This window comes from Coenobita brevimanus, chromosome 97 (genome assembly GCF_032717465.1).
Source record: "Coenobita brevimanus isolate Jiangsu-jjx chromosome 97, ASM3271746v2, whole genome shotgun sequence".
Lineage (NCBI taxonomy): Eukaryota > Metazoa > Arthropoda > Malacostraca > Decapoda > Coenobitidae > Coenobita > Coenobita brevimanus.
Window position 1 is genome coordinate 10175838 of NC_137050.1, and position 22131 is coordinate 10197968.

General features: G+C 40.9%; 2 protein-coding genes across 2 annotated transcripts in view; both read left to right on the forward strand.

The window, feature by feature from the left end:
* LOC145413852 (carbohydrate sulfotransferase 4-like) overlaps positions 1-22131 on the forward strand; it is a 610328-nt gene that overhangs the window by 218176 nt on the left and 370021 nt on the right. The gene's annotated exons all lie outside the window — the stretch shown is intronic.
* Unr (cold shock domain-containing Unr) overlaps positions 1-22131 on the forward strand; it is a 117391-nt gene that overhangs the window by 2053 nt on the left and 93207 nt on the right. Inside the window, exons 2-3 of the mRNA XM_080283516.1 lie at positions 13276-14711; positions 20153-20332. Of these exons, the coding sequence (XP_080139642.1) occupies positions 14130-14711; positions 20153-20332 (762 nt within the window). The 5' untranslated portion in view covers positions 13276-14129. The remainder of the gene's footprint in view (positions 1-13275; positions 14712-20152; positions 20333-22131) is intronic.

Below are 22131 nucleotides of genomic sequence, written 5' to 3' on the forward strand. Positions count from 1 at the left end.
GCAACGCGAAATGATCGGATCTTGAATTAGGCTCGTTCTTGTATTTTATTTTTCTCTTGGAAGGAACAGTTATTGCAGGCTCATGGCCTTTGGTTCCTTCTTCCTAGCATTAAAAAAAGAAAAAATAGCAGTTGCCCCAACAGAACTGTCCTGTGCAGTGAATTGTTATTCCCTTGCAGACAAGGAAGAGTGTGGAGGTTTGATTTCTGGATGGATGCCTCACATGTCTCCATTCAGTTAACAGGGACAGCATAGTAGGCTCCACATCACCCCATGTACTGTACTTGGTTATATGGGTACTACCTAGCATTATAAATAGTTTTGTGGGTTAAGGAAATCTTAAGGCTTGTCACTCTGTAGAATCAACCGAAGTGGAATAAAAGGTATATACCTAATAAGTGACAGGCAAGATAGTAGAAATAGAAAGAAAAAAACATGAAGCTGAAGGAAGAAATAGGCAGCTCCATATCAAGTGAGTGGATGATGGTCACCACCACGTAACACTATGCCACAGCTTTTATTGGCTTAAATTGCTTGGATATATTTCATTGGGTATATGAGGTCCTCTGACAAGGCCTATCATTGACAAATCTGATGTTTACCAAGCCAGCTGCCAGTCTTTCAATATCATGCCTCGTAACTATTTTTTGAAAACAAGGGGTCAAGATCCAGTTCTGTACAGTCACCCTTCGTTATACAGTGGGATTATGTCAAGTGAAAACTCCTGCAAAACGATTAATCGTATACAGAGGTCATTATAACATAGGTTCACTGGGGATAGGAATGGGGCCAAGGATTACATAACCTAAAATCTTTTAGGCTTGCTTTCAGTAATACTATGCTTTCCACTAGGGTAGCATCCTTGCTAAGTAGGAGTTCCAAATTACAAGTTTCAGTATTTCACACAAAAAAGTTATCACTCCACTTTTTACCTCACCCAGATGGAGTCTTCAAGGTATTGTTTTTGGTCGGGTTGGTTTGTTTGTTTGTTAGCAACATTAGGGAAAAACTGCTGAATGAAATTACAGTAATCCCTCAATTATTTAACGTAATAGAGCCAAAGGCATGTCCAGATAGTGGCAATGCCCTGATAATGAACAAAATCCCCCTACTATACCTAGACCCTACCTGTACCCAACCTCCAACCTATACCTAACCTATTTGTACAGTACCTTTGCTTACTTTGGCAGTGTTTTCTGGTCATTCAGGCATATTTAGACATCAAAACACATGTAAGAGTATCCAAAGTAATGCTAAACACCAAGAAAACCATGCAAAAATTAAAAAAACAAAATTGAAAACCAAAAAATTCCTTACCTATACATTATGTACAGTACCCTTCCTAATTCTGGCACTGTTTTCAGGTCAATTTACTGTATTTAGACATCAAAACACATGTAGGATTAGCCATTTTAATGCTAAACACCAAGGAAACAATGCATAAACAATAAACATCCACAAAAAAACTCTAAACAGTTGGAAAATCAGTTATCTGGCACCAGTGATAACTGCTCCCGGCCCACAAAAAATTCCACAGTCAAATATACAACCGGAAATTGGTTAAATCGGTATAAATGGTGTACCCTCATCTTCACTGGTGTTTATGCTATAAGATAAGCTAATAAAAACACAGAAAGCTGATGCGTAAAAGTACAGAAATGCATTGAAAATAAAGTTCGAGTAAAACTTATCATATACGGTAACAGCCCACCATCCTCATGCAGAATTTTGCCAGCATCTTCCAAGAGTTAAGGAAATGTCTAGATGCAGAATTTCATGTGCTTTCTCGTGGTCACTACAGAATTTCATTACGACCAATAGTATTCGAATAAATCACAAAAAACTGTAAAAGCTCACGAGTCAGTTCTATCAGTGCAATTGAGGGGAGGGAGTGAAGGGGGATATGGGAAGGTATGGAGAAGAGACAGGAAGGGGAGGGGGAGAAGCGAGGCTGTGGGCAGGATTTTTACCCTTCTGTCATGAGGCAGATGGGTGCTTTTACCATGCATTTGCTTATGGCTTGTGGTCTGTTACATGTATGTGGCGATTCAGAAACAAAACTCCCGGTGACCTGGCGACTTTGAACGTTCGGTACAGAGGCAGACGGCTGCTGTCACCACACATGTACTTTTAGTTTGTGGTCTGTGGTCGATGCATGGTGGCAACTGGGAATGACTTAGCCTGATGGTTGTATGACTTTGGACATTCGGTGGGGATGCTTACAGATGTTTTGACACCGCTTGTGGGTTACTGTTGTATTACTCGGGTGCTGGAGGTTTGTTGGGAGTGATTGGACCAGCACATAACTTTAACCATTCAGTACAGGGGCAGATGGACATTTTACCCTTGGTTTTGGGTTATGGCCTATTTCCCACTCACGGCTTGATCCCAGCAGCCACAATACCAAATGTTTTAATGTGTCAGCTGGCCAGCTGAAGTTCTCGGCGACTTTTAAGTCTTGATAATAGCAAGTAGATTTGGATAATGGTTTACTAGAGCCAAGGTCCAGTATCCGGATAATGAACAGGTCCGGATAAATGGGGGATTACTGTACATGAAACTTTCAGGTTATATGGGCACTGGTCCCAAAAGAAACTGATTAAAATTTGGAGGTACAGTAATGAATTGGCCGTGAAAGGTCAAAATGATGGTCACTGATTTACAGAGTCCTATAACCTGAAAACGGTTGAAGATAGAGAAATTTACTACGGTACAGTATTAGGAAAGTACAGGAGCTCGTAACATGGCTTTCAAATGGTACCAAGACCTTTGATCTTGAAACGTCAAACTCAAGGTCATGGATATTCAGGGGGCTATAACTCGAAATTGGTTAAAGATAGAGAGAGACAGTATTTTCTGTTATCAACATATAGGAAATCCCATATGGGTTTTTAATTGGTACTTTGACCAAAAGTGACCTTGAAAGGTCAAACTCACGGTCACACATATTCAGGGGCCTATAACTTGAAACTCGTGGAAGATAGAGATATTTACTATTATTAAAATATAAGAAGTCTCAAATGGGCTTTCGACACATAACTTTGACCTTGAGTGACCTTGGACAATCAAATGCAACATCACGGATTTTCAGAGGGTGTAACTTTAAAACATTTGTGCCATTACTTAGACTTTAATTGTCCACTGATGCTAAATGACAGAAACGAGTCAGTATGTAATATAGTAGAAATAAATTAATTTGCTGTCTCGCTAGGTTTGTTGTGCTTGGCACCACTTGTTTGGTATTAGCAGTGGTGCTTCAGTGTCTTTGCAGACACGAAACGGAGACCATCACAGCGAATGTAAACACTATGCAGCCTTCTTGGTTCATATGTCTGACTGTCGGCATGCACAGGATTGTTGTACGTAGTTACCACAATTATCGTAGAAGCGGATTTGGCCATTGTTATCATGAAACTGGATATAACCTTAGTTCTTCATTCCATTGATCTATCACATACCAAACTGGCATATACTGAGGCCTGGCTCTATCTTTCCTTGCCCTTGTGTATTTTTCTATGCTTGCATGTCGATCATTACAGGTATACAGTACCTCGATATGCGATACCCCTTGTGATTACCCTGCTTAGCGATGGGGGTAGAAATACCAGCATACCCCGCCTAACGATGGCCAAACCTTGCTGTAATGATGGGTTTTTATTATTATTTTTTTTTTACTGATTTTGATAGACTAAAATTGTGTGTTTAGTTTGGTTTATAAACTTCTTAGACTTAGAGTAATGTGTTTTAGCCTTAGGTAGGGTGAACATTGTCATTTTGGGGTACAGTTTACTAAGCTTTATTTTTTTTTTACAGACATTTGACGATTTTCAGATTTGATGGTTTTAGTGAGTTATTTACTGGTGTTAGGCGTAGGTTAGCTTCGTTTACAGCTGTTATGCCATTTAGTTTGGCTTGAGACCTGTTTTTGGACTCACTGAGTGGGTGGGGGGGAAACCCAAGGCTCAAAAAGGCATCCCTCTATTTTACATGTTAAATTTACCCCAAGATATGACACCCCGCCTCACAATGGGTTTTCATGTAGCCAGTTGCATCCTTAAATTGGGGTATGCCTGTATTAGTTTCTGGAGGAAATGGTATAAGAAAAAGTTGTTTGCTGTTTGTGAGAGGAACCCCTAGAAAACACATCTAAGGCAGATGGTAGTACTTTCATGGCAAGAGTATGGCCTTGCAGTTTGCTACAAGGGTGTGGGAAGTACGTGCATAAGAGATGTAGTGGTTTTCAAATCAGGCAGCAAAATAATGCTGATTTCTAGTTTGGTGTATGTTAAGGGGAGCATACGAGTGAGAGGCTAGAAAGAATTAATCTTCCTTGGAGTCATGAGTGTGTGAAGAAGTTTTGTTATGTAGGGGACAGTATGTGTGCTGGAGGTAGGACTGGAGCTAGCTTGGTAGCAAGGGTAAGGAGTGGTTTGAAGAAGCTTAGGAAGTTCTCTCTTCTGACATTGAGAGAACTCTCCCTCTGTTAGGGGGTCCTCATGTGCAGCATGTTTTAGGAGTGTACTACTACTTGGGCAGTGAAGGAGGAGGATATTCATTGGCTCAGATGTAGAGATGAGAATGATCAGATTGATGTCTAGTGTGTCCTTGAATGATAGGCCTGGGGGGATTTGGATTGCAAATTAAGAATTGAGAGGAAGGATGGGCCTTGTGTGTTGATGAGAAGGGGTAGAAGGAGATGATCTGGGTCTGTGGCAAGGATGGAGAATGACATATGGGTGAGGAGGGCAAAAAGTGCGAATGTTGAGGGTCTGGTTGTGAGAGATGGGCCAAAAAAGACATAGGGCAAGGTTTTGCTGCATGACCTCAGGGATGAGAGACAACAGAGAGGCTGCTAGAGATCGAGCATCGGGGAGAGCTGCTATTACGTGCTCGAGGACAATGCATGCAAGCACGTTTCAGCCTGTATAAACAACGAATGACAGGCATGTATTCAATATGGACAGTGGGTGTTAGTGCCATAGTGGTGAAATGTGGTGCATGTAATGTAGAAATGGACCATTAAGTCTATCCCAAGACTTGTACACACACACACACACACACACACACACACACACACACACACACACACACACACATCATGAGCGCTTAGTCATGCTAAACTAACCACTGTATGGTATGCTGAGGAATCCTGTAACCAATGCACACCCCAGCCCCAGTATTGGCTGGGGTTATGGGAAGTGGATCATATAATGAATTATAATGTGAGTTCAGTGTGGTTATGTTTGGGGTCAAGGTGCACCCACCCAAAATGGTCTATCTGTCTATCTACTTATAACCAGATGCTACAGTCTCGTAAGGGGTGGCTGTTTGTCTCATATAACTCATGTTAGTGAGTGGTTTCTGAATTCTGTTGCAAGTACAGTACATGTACTGTGCTGCTGGAAGTGTACAGTATGTGATGAGTACATGGGTATATTATAACTGGATATACAGTCAACCCCCACTATTCACGGGGTTCAATGTTTGCATGTTCACATGTTTGTGGATTTTTCAGGAAAATTATTTTAAAAATTCACAGGAAGATATTTCCTGTTTTTCCCACGGCATCAGCTGTTCCTAGTGGTTCATAATTGATTTTGTTGCATGTTTTCCATGAGAAATACTGTCCTTTACAGCAGGGGTCTGGAGTCTTCTGTTTTTTGTCGAAGTCGGTGTAATTCCCACAACTCCGACTTGGAGCTTTTTGGTAATGAAATGGTGTCAGTCATATCATACTTTATTCATTTTGTTTTACAACCATGTATAACAATTTATTTGTTATTATGCAAGCATTATAAGTAGAGAATTTAAAACAAAGATATAAGAATTGCATTTATCATAATTTGTGAATACAGTATTCTAAATTATATATATGTATATATATATACCGTATATACAAACGATACCCCAAGATGTGATACCCCGGCCTAACGATGGGGGTAGAAAGTGCACCATACCCCTCCTAACGATGGCCAAACCCCAGTTTAACGATACGTTTTTATTTTTCTTACCGATTTTGATGATATTTTAGATTAATATTGTGTGTTTAGGTTGAGTATATATATATATATATATATATATATATATATATATATATATATTTTTTATGCTGTGTCCCCTTATTTCAATAAGGGCTAAGGCATTGCCCCTGGGTAGAAGTCTTTGGTTTTAGAGCATGTAGCACTTTATGACCGGATGCCCCTTCTGATGTCTACCAATGAATCCTTGAGTGGACTCAAACCTCTGACCCTTCAGTCTGAATGCCCTAACCTACTGAGCCACAGGTGCTACAACCAGCTAGGTGACAGGAGAGCGCTACCTCTCCTGGCATGGCAGCTGGCCTGGGCACGGTGCGAACTCACGACTTTGGTCTCAAGTCAGGCGCTCTGCCACTGAGCTGCCATGCTGTATTAGTACAGTATATATACATAAGTTGGAGTTGGAGTCATACTGTACTTGTAAATTGTTGAGTCTGAGCCGTGCTTGTAAAATTTCTGGGGTCGGAGTCGGAGCCGGGAAATATTATCGTTGACTCCACAACCCTGCTTTACAGTTAAACTGTGCAGATACCATGTAGGGGTATGGACTGTTCAGCACAGGGTATCAACACTCTACAGCACTTAGTATTTCACAACACAAATCTCCAGTTCTTTTTCTCACAATGAGAGCTTGCTTGTGACTGGCTCCTAGGGTAGCATCCATTATTATCTGCCTACATGTCTTCTTTCTCCCTATCATGTTGGTCGTTCAAAGAGGGGACCCAGTCATATGCCAGTGTGACAAATTATTGAATCAGTGGTCAATTACTGGATCGGCACAGCATTGGCACTTTTTATTGGAAAATATTGTTATTTTTATCACCATATAGGTTCATTTACACCTAATTATCTTTTGTCTATCTATCTATTGCCAGATGCCTTAATCCCTTAGAGGTGGTCACAAATAAACTACCTCCATGTCACCCTGTCCCCTGCCATTTCACCACCCTGCTCCCTGCTCACACACCCGTCTCTCTTACCTTTCCACTCCATCCCTCCATCTCGTCCTTGGCCTCCCCTTTCCTCTCCCCCCTCCACCTCGCTCACATACACTCTCCTTGTCAGTCTCTCACTCTCCTTCCCCTCCATGTTGCCTATTTATCTATCTTATATCTGGTAAAAAAATTGTGCTTAACCCTTTCGTGTTTAATGGGTGCGGTGCAAATTTCACCCACTCATTACCATTCGACACGGGCTGTGTCTGTACACATATCACACACTTGTCACCATTCGATGCTGCTTGCATCAAACGAAATGGCCCCTGTTTTTTTGGTTATAGAATGATTTTGTGACCATTTCTGGGAGAGAACAAAGCACTGCTTGTGTCGCTGTGTAACCTTCTGCTGCACTCATCCCACGCGGCACCCAGCATTGCCCCATTGTCCCAGTCAATGTGCTACGAGCCTTGCTCGAGCATGAGATAATTTACTCTCGCATTCCGTAAAATTGGCCCTAATTGACCAACAGTCATTCTTTATATGCCAAAATGTAGCCAAAAAAATTCCCTATAATTTTTTCTTAGTAACATTTACCATAAAAATTAGATTTCTGTGAGAAAAACTGAAGGAAAAAATAATTTGAGGCATAATTTACCTTCGGCTGATCTTTTTTACAACACCATAAGCAAGTACATTTATTCAGGATTACGATGAAAAAAAATTACGATTATCGAAGCATAAATAGTGCTATGAGGATAAGTTGTTTATGAACTATCAAGTGCGCGGGAATAGTGCGTTGACGGGGGAGGTGGGTCTCAGTGTGTGGCCTTGGGCGTCAAGGACTGCTTCCCTAGTACAGTACTTGCTCGCAGTAGGACACAGCCTGCGTTGAATGGTAACACGGGTTAATATAACTGGTGATAAAATAATCAGGTTTCAGAGCTAAAATGTGCTAAAGTTAGTGGGTCTTTCCTCTTCATTTCATCAGCATGCCTTGACAAACTTCAGTTTTGCATAAATATTGATTTAGAGTATAAATAGATGTATTTGCATTGTAAAACAATATTTGTAAAAATGAAAAGTCTGTCATGGCAAGTTGTCGAGCGAGAGATGAAACACTTCCGCCAGCTCTTAACAAATATCCGCTGTGAATCCTGATTTTTTTTAAATAGTTAAATACAAATTTTGACCAGATTCCAGATAATTAGGTGTGTGTGTGTGTGTGTGTGTGTGTGTGTGTGTGTGTGTGTGTGTGTGTGTGTGTGTGAGAGAGAACCTATTTGGTGATAAGAATTATAATATTTTCCAATTAAAAGTGCCAATTTGGTAAATGACCACCAATTTGGAATTTCAGTGCACCCATCATATGCCACCCTGCTCTTTCTCTCTCAGTTTATCTTATGGGTTGTGCATCTATGTGTGTTCTGCTTATTATGGCTTTGTTAATCAACTCCACTCTTTATCCCTTTGAAAAATGGGTCCAAAGTGTGCTGCTTTGAGTGCATCTGTTGCTAGGGAGCCTAAGCATCAGAAGAAAATGATGTCACAGGAAGATATATTGAAATTGCTGAACATAATGCGTGAGGGACAGTCGTTCATGGCTGTCGGGTGCCATTTTGGTGTGAACAAGAGTATGGTGTGTTACGTCATTGCATGAGTATAATACTGTACACTGTACCCTGAAAGACTTGTGGATCATCCTGTACTGTCTTATTAGGAAGTATTATTGTGCCATAAAATGAACTTACAGGTCTCATACTGGTAGTGGATCTGTAGGTAATGGAAATAGTTAAAACAGTGAAACCAGTAATTTTTGCCGAGCATACAGATTACTTGGGGGTTTCACCATTCTCGGCGGGGTCCGGTACGTCACCCCCTCAAACAGCAGGAGTCGACTTTATGTACAGTACCATGCTTGTAGGTGGTGGCTGAAGTTACACAGGAGTATACCTCTATGGCCACTTGACATAACCCCAAACAACCCATGTTACAACCTCTGATGGTGACTAAAGTTACAGTGATCCCTCAATTATCTGAACGTGTTCATTGTCCGGACATTGGGCCTTGGCTCTATTAAACCATTATATGAATTTACTTGCTATTATCCAGATGTAAAAGTGCCTGAGAACTTCGGCGGGCTAGCCGACACGTCCAAACATACGGTATTGCGGCTGCTGGGCTCGAGCTGTAAGCGGGAAGTGGTCTGTAACCCACAACCAGAGCTAAAATGTCTGTCTGACCCTGTACTGAATGGTCAAAGTTGCGCGCTCGTCCTATCACTCCCAATGAACCTCCAACACCCGAGTAATACGACTGTAACCCACAAGCGATGTCAAGATGTCTGTGTGCATTCCCCACCGAATGTCTAATATCGCGCGGCCACGGGGGCTAAGTCTTTCCCAACCGCGACCTCCATCTAATGCAGACCACAAGCCATGATTACATGTTCAGTGACAGCTGTCGTCTGCCTCTCTATCGAAGGTCAAAAGTCCCCTGGTCTCGATGCGTTGTGTTTCCGCATGGCCACTCGGTGTCTAACAGACTGCAAGCCACAAGTAAATGTACGGCAAAAGTGCCTGTCTGCCTGTTGACAGAAGGGGGAGAATCCAGCCCACAACCTCGCCCCCCCCTCCCTTCCCTTCTCCATACCCTTCCGCCTCCCCCTTCATTCCCTCAGTCTTTACCTGTTCCATGGTGATAGCATTGGGTCGTGAGTTTTCAGAGTTTTTTGTAATTTATTCAGCTGCTATTGGTCGTATGGAAATTCTTTGGTGAGCACGAGAAAGCACATGAAATTCTCTATCTAGACATATGCTTAACTCTTGGACGATGCTGACAAAATTTTAAATTAGTATGGTGGGAAGTTTTGTGAAGGTAAGTTTTACTCTTGAACGTTTTATTCCTGCTTGAATTTCGTACTCTTAATTGTCAGTTTTGTGTGTTTTTATTAGCTTATCTTATAGTATAAACACCAGTGAAGATAACAGTATACTATTTATACCAATATAACTAATTTATGGTGGCATCTCCCTACGTGTCAAGTGGGGTTGGTGGAGGATTAGTGCCCCTCCCTGTAAAACAATTAACTCTAAGCCCTTGGCCACCCCTTTTGGGATACATTGCGTCTGGCAATGAATGAATGAATGAATATTTGGTTGTGGATTTTTTTCTTTTTTTTATAGTCCTGGGAGCAATCACTTGTCACACAACAGATTTTCAAACCATCGTCAGTGTTTTTTTGATTTTTGTTGTTTATGTATTGTTTCCATGATGTTTAGCATTATTGTAATATGGATAATCATGTGCGTTTTGATGTTTAAGGGTCATTTTCACAGTCATCCCCAATGCAGTCCATAACACCCTACTCGGCTCCAAACATTTTCATTTTCACAGTTGCCCCCAACCAGCCTTCCAAGGCCTCTGTTGGGGACGGCATTCAGGACATCCTGAACAAATTACTGGAACATTCTTGGGGAGCCTGGAGCCTCTCTAACAGATGGTCCTGAAAGTAATAAAGTAAAAGAATATATCCAAACCATATGTGCTCCCTACGTGTCAACAAGTGGGTTGGTGGAGGGTTAGTGTCCCTCCTTGTAAAACAACTAACTCAAAGTCAAATGGCCACCCCTTACGGGATTATGGCGTCTGGCAGTAGATAGATAGTAGATAGATATGTAACATATTGTCATTAATATTTCAGTATTAGATATCCAGTGTAATATTGCTGAGATAAATAACACACCTGGTATTGGAAAAAAAATTGTTTGTGTACTTTTATGAGACTTTCTACTATGTATCCAAATACTGTACTAGCCTTTCTCAGACTGGTGGAGGCTCCACAGCAAACGAACCCGAAAGAAATACAAGAATTGTTGTCTAACGCATATTTTCATATAAATTCTAATATTTGATGTCCAGTGTAAAGGTTGATATAGCTGACACCCTGTTTAGAAAAAAAAAAAAAATGTTCATGTACTAATACTATACCCGTTAATAAACCACACCACTCATTAAATGTTACATATTATACATGGGGCGCTCACCATCCACTCACTTGATGTAGTGCTGCTCTCGGGTGTCTGCCCTTTCCTCTCCTCCATCCCTCTTCCCTTCCATCATCTTCTGTCTTCCTTTCGTTCATTCTTTCCTCGTCCTGCCTATGGGCAACTTTACACTCTCTCTTCTGTCTTTCTTTCCTTCATTCTTTTCTCTTCCTTCTGCCTGTGGGTGACTCTACACTGAGTGACAAGCCAAATGGTTTCCTGTACACCAGGAAACCAATTACTACGCTGGGTGTTAACCATATAACCAAATTTTGGCGCCTGGTGGTTTAGTGGGTAATTATTGTGCTCCAATCGAATTGAGCCGGTGAAGGTTTATATCCAAGGGGTGGTTGAGGTTGATTGCTTGTGTAATGCCACTCAGGGATGAGTGAGGCTGGTCACTCTCATCTTAAATGTCAGGACCAACTGCCTAGCCCCGGGCTCCTATGCTCCTCATGGGGCAGTGTAGGATTGGATGATAGATAGATAGATAGTTACTTCTTCATGGTTATTTTTACTTAAGCCTTTTTTACAATACAGTACTTAGCATTCTTCACGATTCAGCTTACTTTCGATTTCAAATAGGACTGTGGTGAGGTTGCTGTTAGTTAGCTCTTCATTCCGATGATGTTTCCTATTCATTATTTTTGCTGCCTTCTTATGAATTTCTTCACTCCTTAATATATTAGTAAGAATTGTGTGAAGTGGATTTCACGTTCATTACATTCCAGTTTCTAAATGTTTTCAACATATGGAAAGTGCTGGTTTAGGTGTCTTTCTCTTCAGTCAGTTTACTTCATTCATGCTTTCGCCACCCAGAACCACCAACCCTACCGCATCAACACAGACAGACGTCCTCATGTTAGAAAGGTTCTGAAAGTCATTCGGAGCGACTGTGAAAGCCATAGAGGCTTTTGGTTCAGGCCCGACACACATTTGGGCCCGGAAGATTAGGGAAGACAACAAAAACAGCCTTAAATATGGCAGAGTGACCTGAAAACAGTGCCAAAATTAGGAGGGATATTGTACATACAGTGGTGTATTAGGTCGGGTGTATTTTGTTTTTAATGTTTTCTTTTTTTTTTAATGGTTTTCTTGGTGTTTCGCATTGCTTTGGATATTCCTGTGTTTGTTTTGATGTCTGAATATGGTAGATTGACCTGATAACAATGCTAAAATTAGGAGGGGTGCTGTACATAGTTGTGTATAAGTTGGGTGTTTATTGGTTTTCAGTGTTTTTCTTCTTTTTTTATGGTTTTCTTGGTGTTTAGCATTACTTTGGATATTCCTGTGTGTGTTTTGATGTCTAACTGGCATTTTGACTTGAAAACAGTGCCAAAATTAGGAGGGGTACTGTACATAAAATGGTGTATAGGTAGGGTGTGTTTTGGTTTTCAGTATTGTTGTTTTTTTCAATAATGGTTTTCTTGGTGTTTAGCATCATGTTGGATATTCCTATGTGTGTTTTGATGTCTAAATATGACAGATTGACCTGAAAACAGTGTCAAAATTAGGAGGAGTACTTTACATATGATGGTGTATAAGTAGGATGTTTTGGGGTGTTCATTTTATTTTTTTTTTTTTCCCATGGTTTTCTTGATGTTTAGCATTACTTTGGATATTCTTCTGTGTGTTTAAATGTCTAAATGTGGCAGATTGACCTGAAAATGGTGCCAAATTAGGAGGGGTACTGTACATACAGTGGTGTATGGGTAGGGTGTTTTTTGCCTTTTTTTTTTTTTTTTTTCATGGTTTTCTTGGTATTTAGCATTGTTTTGGATATTCATATGTGTGTGTTTGTCTAAATATGCCTGAATGACCGGAAAACACTGCCAAATTAAGCATAGGTACTGTACAAATAAGTTTGGTATAGGTTGAAGGTGGGTATAGGTAGGGTCTGGCTGTGGTAGGGGAATGAATAGTGTTCATTATCTGGATGTTGCCACTATCCGGACTTGCCTTTGGCTTTGATATGTCCGGATAAATGAGGGATTGCTGTATATCTCTGGTCATTTGACATAACCCCAAATAACCAATGTTATACGGTAACCTTTGATGATCTGAAAAATCACTGTCCGTACTAACTTTACATAGGGACCTCATCAGATAATAGAGGTGGCCTGCATCCTGTGTTATACTATGACATTTGAGATATGCTAGATTGTATAATAAATGTGTTAGTATAAATGACCCTGAGTAATATCATTAATAACTTGAGTTTTGCTGATTCACATACGGTATTTTTCTTATTTTCAGTAGAGTCTGAACATCTCATGACTTGAAGAAACAACACCAACTAACTGCGGCCAAGCCAAATTCAGTTAGGTTAGAACACACAAAAAAGAATCAAGTAACAATTCAAGACTACAGTACCTTGATCTAGCAACCTACAATCAACCCTGCAAGCAAACTCGAGGAAGCACAAGAACTAATTCAGCTGCAGTAGACGGAGACGACAACGACAACCCTCCAAATATTTTACGGCTGGCTTGCACTATTGGCACATTGAAGCACGGCACAAGCATCTGAGTGACATCTGAGGACCAACATCCCCCCCTCCCCCAAATACAAGCCAGTTAATACTACTACTACTGCATGCTCTTCTCTCACACAGTCTGGCACAAAAAAAATAATAAAACAAAACAAGAATACAAGAGTGCTTAAACATAACGCCGCCCTCCCCCCATCTCCTTTTTGTTTACCGAGCATTTTTAAACCATTCTCGTCGCAAGAATCTGTGTTAAGTAGAATCTTTGTCGACCAAAGTCTTTTTGAGTGTTAGGTCAGTTGTTACATGAAGGTGTTAGTGACTTTGGTGTACTAGTTATATTTTAATTTCATCTTTTATTTATCTCTGATGGTTACTGACTTGCCCATTTGAAATTTATTTGGAGACTAGATCATCCTCTAGTGATACTACCATGAAAAATACTCTTCCTGCTCCAAGTATATAAATCAAAGAAGTAACAAATATTTGTGATCAAGTGTCCCTTGTCATTATTTTTGTGAAACGTGTATGTTGATGAACCTATTTTTCCCACAAAGAGGAGTGAAGAGCAACGGAACTTAAGATATTAATCAAGTTTTTACAAGTAACTGCAATCACAACAATGGATCCTCAGTGGAATATTTTCCAGCCGCCTATCTCTGAACCAGCAGTACTGGATTACAATGGAGGCAGCCTACAACACCACAGTCGCTACAACGGCTTTTATGACCCATCTCTGTCCAGTCATCACCAGTCTCGCAGTACCATGGCTCCTCTCTCACCCAGCTTCATCTGTCAGACTCCACCGCAGCATAATGTATACTCGTCTCCTCATTTGAACAACCATCCAACCACACCACAGTCAAACCAAGGCATGCATCAGTCTGGCCACCAGTCAAACAACCACTCTCAACCTCCACAACAACCACAGCAACCACCGCCGCCCTTGCCACCAACATCTCAGGGCCCCCCAAGATCTCCACAAATGACTACAACCTCTTCTAACTATTATAACTCAAACTCTAGCTCCCAGTACACTCCCCCTGTGGCAGATTTCAAGATTGGCACCTTTACCCTTAATGCAAATGGATTGCCTGCTGAATCCAATGGACAGGAGTCTTCGCCTACATACACGCACAGCAATGGCATTAACAGTAGTAGCAACCAGAATGTCCGTGAGACTGGGATCATTGAGAAGCTCCTGGTAAGTGAAGAACTTTGAGATTTACTCATTCTTTCAGTTTAGTGGTGTCATTATATAAGTGGGTCAAATTTATTTTGTTGCTCCTGCATAATCTCAGTCTCTAAGGTCAAGCAGACCTCACCCACAGGTAAGCATCTGTTTTGGAGCTGTTCTACAAGTACTGTACATAAATTGTGCTTGGATTTCCTGCTGAATCTAATGGGCTGGAGTCATTCCCTACATACACACACAGCAATGGCATTAGTAATAGTAGCAACCAGAATGACGGAGACTGGGATTGTTGAGATGCTTCTGTTAAGTGAAGAACTTTGATTTACTCATGCCTTTCAGTTGAGGGGAGAGTCATTATAAATTTGGACCAAATTTATGTTGCTGCTTAACCCTAATCTCTCTTGCCAGGCAGATATGTCATCTGCAGATAAGGAAATGCTGTGGAACTGTCCTACAGGTACAGCAAAGTACTTGCAATAGAAAGTGCACCACCAGGGTTAGACTTAGACTGGGATCCGCTTCACAGCAAACTGCAGGGAACTATGAAGAAGTGTGGCTCACGAATGGACACTGTAGCTGCTCTACCCAGGGTGCACAGCGCCACCACATTTAGACTTTGCATCAGGGCCTCAGATTTTAAAAAATTCTTTGTAATGAGGCAGTTTTAAGAATATAAGAGTGCATCATCAGTCTAAAAAATTTTCACTTTTAAAGTTTCCAAACTTTATTTATTTTTACCACAGAATTTTATATGCAGAGCCATATAATGTGTACTGGGTAGTTTTCATAACTTGATACTGTTTGGTATCTTTCTATGAGAAGGTAGCTTTATCAGTGAAAAAGTTTCAGTGGACTATTAATCTTCAGTCTTTAGGGCAAAATTTTTTTCAGTACATTATTCACCATCAGTCTGCAGGGTAGTACCTTTGGGCTTCAGTTTATTCTTATGATTCATATAGCCTATCCAGTAAGATCAGAGCATGTTACTGTGGATCTCAGTATCCAGTGCAAATAATGGAAAGTAGTTTAACATTAGACCATATATTATATGCTTTCTCTTTGTGATTTTATTCTACTCGGGAGAGATTTTTTTGAACCATAAGGGTTGGATATAGCAGTGTTGGGAGGTGTAGCAAGAACAGATTAAGCTCTTAAGTTCATGGAGTGAAGTTTATGATGAATAGATGAAACAGTTTCCCTAGTAGATACCTTTAGGATGGATATCAGTAAGTGCTTGATCAGTTTGCTTTTTGATGAAAGTCGTTTTATCAGTAGCTGCATTATATTTGCCAAAATTGCAGGGCCAGGTGTAGGGTGCATGACTGTTGCAATGGTGTAAGCTTTGACAATTTCTTTAGAGCCGGACGGTGCTTGTTTACACAAAGAAAAATTATTTCAGTCCTGTAAGGGGTGGTCACAAACAGAGTGTCTGCATGTTGCCCTGTCCTCTGCCATTTGGGTGCCCTCCCTCCAACTCACACATCTCTCTTTCATGTAACTCATTCCATTCCATTCCTTCATCTCGTTGTCTGTCTCCCCCACCACGTCGCACACACATACTCTTCTAGTTAGTTTCTTATTGGCAGTAATTCCTGTATGGTACCAGGTAACAACGTCTGTACATCAGCATGTGTTCTTAGCAGAGAGTAAAATGAAATGAATGATCGTGCCTCACCCAGCTAAGTTTGGCTCTTATTATTGTTGTAATAGTCTGTCTCATGGCACCCAGTAAATAAAGGTCCAAAACCCACTGTATTGGTACAGTTGACCTCTTTCCTACACTATGGTTACATCCTACAGAGACTGTTCAAATGGTTTCAAACATTACTGGAATAGTGAAATGGAACTTAACTCCTTTTTGGCAGAGGAAATTGCTTGTGCTATCCCCTCACCTGGAGATAATTGTGGCATATTCAGGTACCATGTTAGCAGCATTCTCAGGCTTTTAAAAAATGCTTTTGTATTTATTAGGATGCGTGAATAAGGCACTGTGATGAACAGGCAGACATTTTAGATACTAATATGCAGCGTAGACAGCCATTTTAGATGTTGAAATGCAGTGGTACATTATATCAACTTTGAACCAACATAATTAACAGTTAACCTATTTTTGGCTCTCTTAATTGGTCATATAAAAGACAGTTATAATGCTAAGTGTTTGTTGGAAAATGTGAGAATAAGGTAGCTTGCCACTGATATACTGTACCAGGTAAACACCGTGGGGTAATCAGCCACCCTTCTTAGCAGTTGGGAGATGGTTGATAGCTACAGTCAGCACACTGCCAGCAACCTCATTTGGCACACGTCACTAAACTACATGACAAAAACTAGTCAACCAGCACCAAGGGGTTAAATAGAAAAATGGAGATCTGTGGAGACTGATGACGTACCGTAATGTTGTTATATTGCATGAAGTCCGCTTTGTTAATTTTTAACTTTACTACCACCAAACTACTCTTACTACTAATACAGTACTATGTATCCATCTAGTGTACTGTCAGATGTTGTAATCCTGTAAGGGGTGGCTATAAACAAATCACTTGGGGTGGCTACAAACAAATCACCTGTATGTTGCCCTGTCCCCCACCATTTCACTGCCCACCCCACAACTCTAATCCCCCTCTCTCATGTACCTCTCCACTCCATCCCTCCATCTCATCCTTGGCCTCCCCCTCCCCCCCTCCACCTCACTCGCATTCTCCTCATTAGTCTTTCACTCTCCATCCTCTCCACATGGCCAAACCTCCTCAGTGTATTTCTTCTCATGCTTTCTATCACATCCACATCCACACCGCAACACTTCTTCACTTTTCAGTCTCTCCATGTAACTCCACATGCTCCTCTCAAAAGGCTAATTTCCACTGCTCTTACTCTTGACTTGTGTCCTTCCAACAAGGTCCAAGCTTCTCTTCCATATGTTAGAGTTGGTATCACAATTCAGCACTGTACGATCATGCTGTGACTTTTTTACTCATGCACACTTCTCTGTTTATTATCACATCTTTCAGAAAACGAGCAACCATTCTTCCTTTTTGTATCCTTCCAAGCACTTCTTCCACCAAACTTCCATCCTTACTTATCACACTACTCAAGTATAGGACTTAAATGTGCTCACATTTTCTATTTCCTCATCATCCAGCCTCACTACATACAGTGACTTCATTTCTCTTGAAGACCATAACTTTACTCTTCCCTACATTCACCTTTAGGTTCTGTTTCTTACGCACTGTGCGAAACTCATTCACCAAGCCTTGCAGTTCCCCTTCGTCTTCACTTAATGATACAGTATCATCTGCCAACAACAATACAGGAAGTTTCCAAGCACCATCCTCTCTCATTAGGGCCGCTCCAACATCCACTGCTATATCTTGTATCTCTTTTATAACCCCATCCATATACAGATTGAACAACCTTGGAGACATGACACCTCTCTCTTTCAATCCAACATTCAGAAAAAAAAAAAAATACTCATTTCACTATTCACACGCACTGCAGCCTTAGCACTCTCATACATACTCTTCACGACATTCAACAAAGTTCCATTTACCTCATGTATTTTTAATATTTTCCACATTCCATGTGTCTCCACACTGTCATATGCTTTCTCCAGATCCATGAAGACTGCATACAACTTCAGTCCCTTCTCTGGTAACATTTCCGCAAAAGACCTTAGAGTGAATATCTGATCTACACAACCTCTTCCCTTCCTAAAACCTCCGAGTTCTTCTCCAAGTAATTCCTCTGTTATTTTCCTATCTGTGTCAGTAAGTATCCTACCATATACTTTGCCTGTTACACTAAGAGGACTAATTCCACTATGATTACCACACACTTCTTCCCCCTTTTCCTTTTTTTCTGGGGAATAGTTATACCTGACTTCCAATCCTCCGGGACTCTGCCCTCCTCCTGGGCCAATTTATACATCTTCCATATCCTTTCTAGTACTATCACTCCTCCACACTTAATCATTTCACCAAACCTTCCATCAATTCCTGGGGCTCTCCCCATTTTGACTTTCTTCATTGCATCCACTACTTCCATCCAGCTGATCTCTTCCTCCCTTCTCACCATCCTCCTCCTCCCAGCCATTTCCCAGTCACTTATACTCGCATTACTTTCATTATCTATGTTTAATAGTTCCTTAAAGCGGTTTGTCCATCTGCTCACCTTTTCTCCCTTCTCCACTATCAATCTATCATTTTTATCTCGCACTCTCCTATTAACTTCTTCATCACCCTGTCTAACTCCCTTTACCTCCTTCCAGAACATTGTCTTACATTCCTCAACTTTACACCAGATTCCTTCCAAATTCCTCATGCACTCTCTTCTTAGTCTCTCTTACTAATCTTTTCCCCTCTCTCTTCCTCTCCACTTATAACTCTCTCTTCCATCTCTCAACTATCTCCGTGCCTCTGCTTCCCATCTACTCACTATGTGCTTTCTTCTTTTGTGTCACAGCTTGCCTCACCACCTCATTCCATCATGTTGTTCCTTGCACCCTCTTTTGTCATCTCTTCACCTCATGCACCACCTCACATGCTGCACAGATTTCTTCTGTGAATATCTTCCACACACCTTCCATCTCCCCCATCTGCTCCAGTATCATACACAATCATTCCTCCACTTCTCTTATATTCTGCCCTTTTTTCCATCCTCTTGCAACCCTTCTACCCTCCTTGTATGGACTACCTCCTCCTGTCCCTCCCTCCTTCTATTCCTCCATAGCACTTGAACCTTGACTTTAATGACCACCAAGTGGTGGTCAGAAAGTCCACTCCCCCAACCTGTGTGTGCTCCTGCATCTAATACACACCTTCTCATTCTGTCATTTGCACACACACAAGCATTGCTTTCTGTTCATTCAGTTCATCACCCAACCTTCTCATCACTCGCCACATATACCTGTGGATCATTTTGTGCCATAAGAGGGAATTGGCTATCACCAACCCCCTCTCCCACACAAATGTCCAGTAGAGCACTTACATTCTCATCCACTTCTGCAGGCACACCTCACTCACAAACTACTTCATCCACCTTCACATTTCCTACTTTTCCATACTGATACTACATTAGCTAATACTAATACTGTTTTAGCTATTATTACTGGTTACTAGCTGCTACTAGTGTTTTAAATGGGCTAAAACAGGCAGGAGTGGGAGCTACAAATCCTTCTTATATGTATTGGCACATAGGGATGTGATGGTCTCCTATCTAAACTTGTACAGTGCAGTATAGCAAATATCTTTGAAATACAGCACAGGAGGTTTCATTACTGTATGTCAGTTGTTAGGCCTAAAATTTGTGCAGCTGTTGCTCTAGATTTCCTTAATCCATTGGATGACAAGTGTATCTTTAAATTTTGAGCTAGCTTTTTCAGTTGAATTATTCCTTGAATTAAGATCATATTGCTTTTCATATCAGTAATATTGCTGCCTGTATTTCTGTTTCAGCAAACCTATGGATTTATTCAGTGTTGTGAACGTCAGGCAAGACTGTTCTTTCACTTTTCTCAATTTGATGGCAACACTGAACATCTCCGTATTGGTGATCCCGTTGAGTTTGAAGTGACCTTTGATAGACGTACTGGTAAACCAATTGCATCAGCTGTCACAAAGATTTCCCCTGAAGTGGTAAGTAAACAAAAGGAATAATGAACAATTTGCATATTATACTAATAAGTGTATATGTCAAACAAAAAAAAATGAAATATGTTACCAAGGACAGTGAATTTTTGGTAAATTTGAACTTTAGATGTCTATCTCTATCTATAGCCCGACGCCCTAATCCCGCAAAGGGTGGCCGCAGACAAAACGCCTCCAAGTTGCTCTGTCACCCACCATTTGACTACCCTCCCCCCCCAACTCACCCCCCCCTCCCTCATATACCTCTCAGCTCCATCCCTCCACTTTTTAAATGGCAGGTTACTGTGATTACCGTATCCATGTCTTATGCTCCGAGTATTATGGTATGCCACACTGCATGTTGTGGTATCATTGTCTTATAGTCGTATTAGCAGCTATCCTTACCTTGTTGTTTAGACATACCTTTGGCATGCCAGATATGGAAGCTAATTTTGGAAGGAGAAATGGAAGATATTTCAAGTACAGTATAGTAATATAGTACTGTACTGTATTCGAATTTAGTTGTTCATGAACTTGAGGTTTGAATTTTCAAGGTTTCACTGCTCATAATATACTGCAGTGAAAAGTATAATGTGGTGTATGCATTGTGTGTATGTGTTCTTAATTATATAAATAAGTTTTTACTGAAATTGAAAACCACCACCGACAACAACAACGACGTGTCCAAGAGGTCAACCATTGTTTCACTAGCTACTCCAAATACAGAGAAATCAAGACAATCAGTTTCACTGAGCAGAAAATCAAGGTGCTGGATGTTCTTCGTCATGGCAACTGCGCTTCGGATGAGGCAGCAGGCAGTGTACTTGTACATACGATACCGTTCACCTTTGGACTTCAGTGCAGGGAATGACTGGCGTTCATTTATCATTCTGATGTATACGTGTTTTAATCATTTGTTCTTATGAGCATTTTCAATGTTCTGTGTTTCAGGTACCAATCTATTCCATTAAAAGAACATTTTGATATACAGTAGCACGAAATTGATTTAAGGCAACTTCGAGCTGCCTATCACGTTAAATTGATGTTTTACTTTGTGTGTGTATATGTATATACAGTGATCCCTCTAGTATCCAAAGTAATAGAGCCAAAGGCATGTCCGGAAAGTGGTCCCATCTGGAGTGTGGGCCCCAGCCTCCTGGACTTGTACTTAGGGACCCTAACCTAGCCTAACTTTGAAAACCACCTAAATAACTCCCTACTGGACATGCATAGTACCTATTTAAACCTATTTAAGAACCTGTTCACACCAATAATGGACATAAAGCATGAAATAAATGAAAAGGAACCAAAGAATGAGGAATTAGAAGTAACTGTACCTCAGCCAGGGTACTTACAGCACGTCTGTGGCCGCCTTCTCTAAGGCTTTGGCAGTGGTGAAAATTCTCTTGAAGCACGTACAGTAATCCAGTGTTGTGCTGCACTTACAGTAATTCTTTGCACTGTGAGTTATAACTGTTTAACACTCCACATTCTGTTAATTTGCACCACGTCAGTTTCAACCGCCAATTTGCACTCCACAGTTAATCCTTTGCACACTAAATTCTAATTTCTTTACACTTCACAACATCGTAAATTCCTGTGTGGTCTAGTGTTGAGGTATTGCAGTTTATTCACTGTTTATTCACAAAAAATGAGCACCTATGGCATCCATTGCGATAAGCATCCACTCATGATCGCAGTTAGGCAGTAACTGTTGGTGAGGAGGAAGCAGGGTTGCCAGATCGCAACTCGGCCACATTACCAAACTCTTCAATTTTCATTACCAAATTCGTAAAGCTAGCAAATAT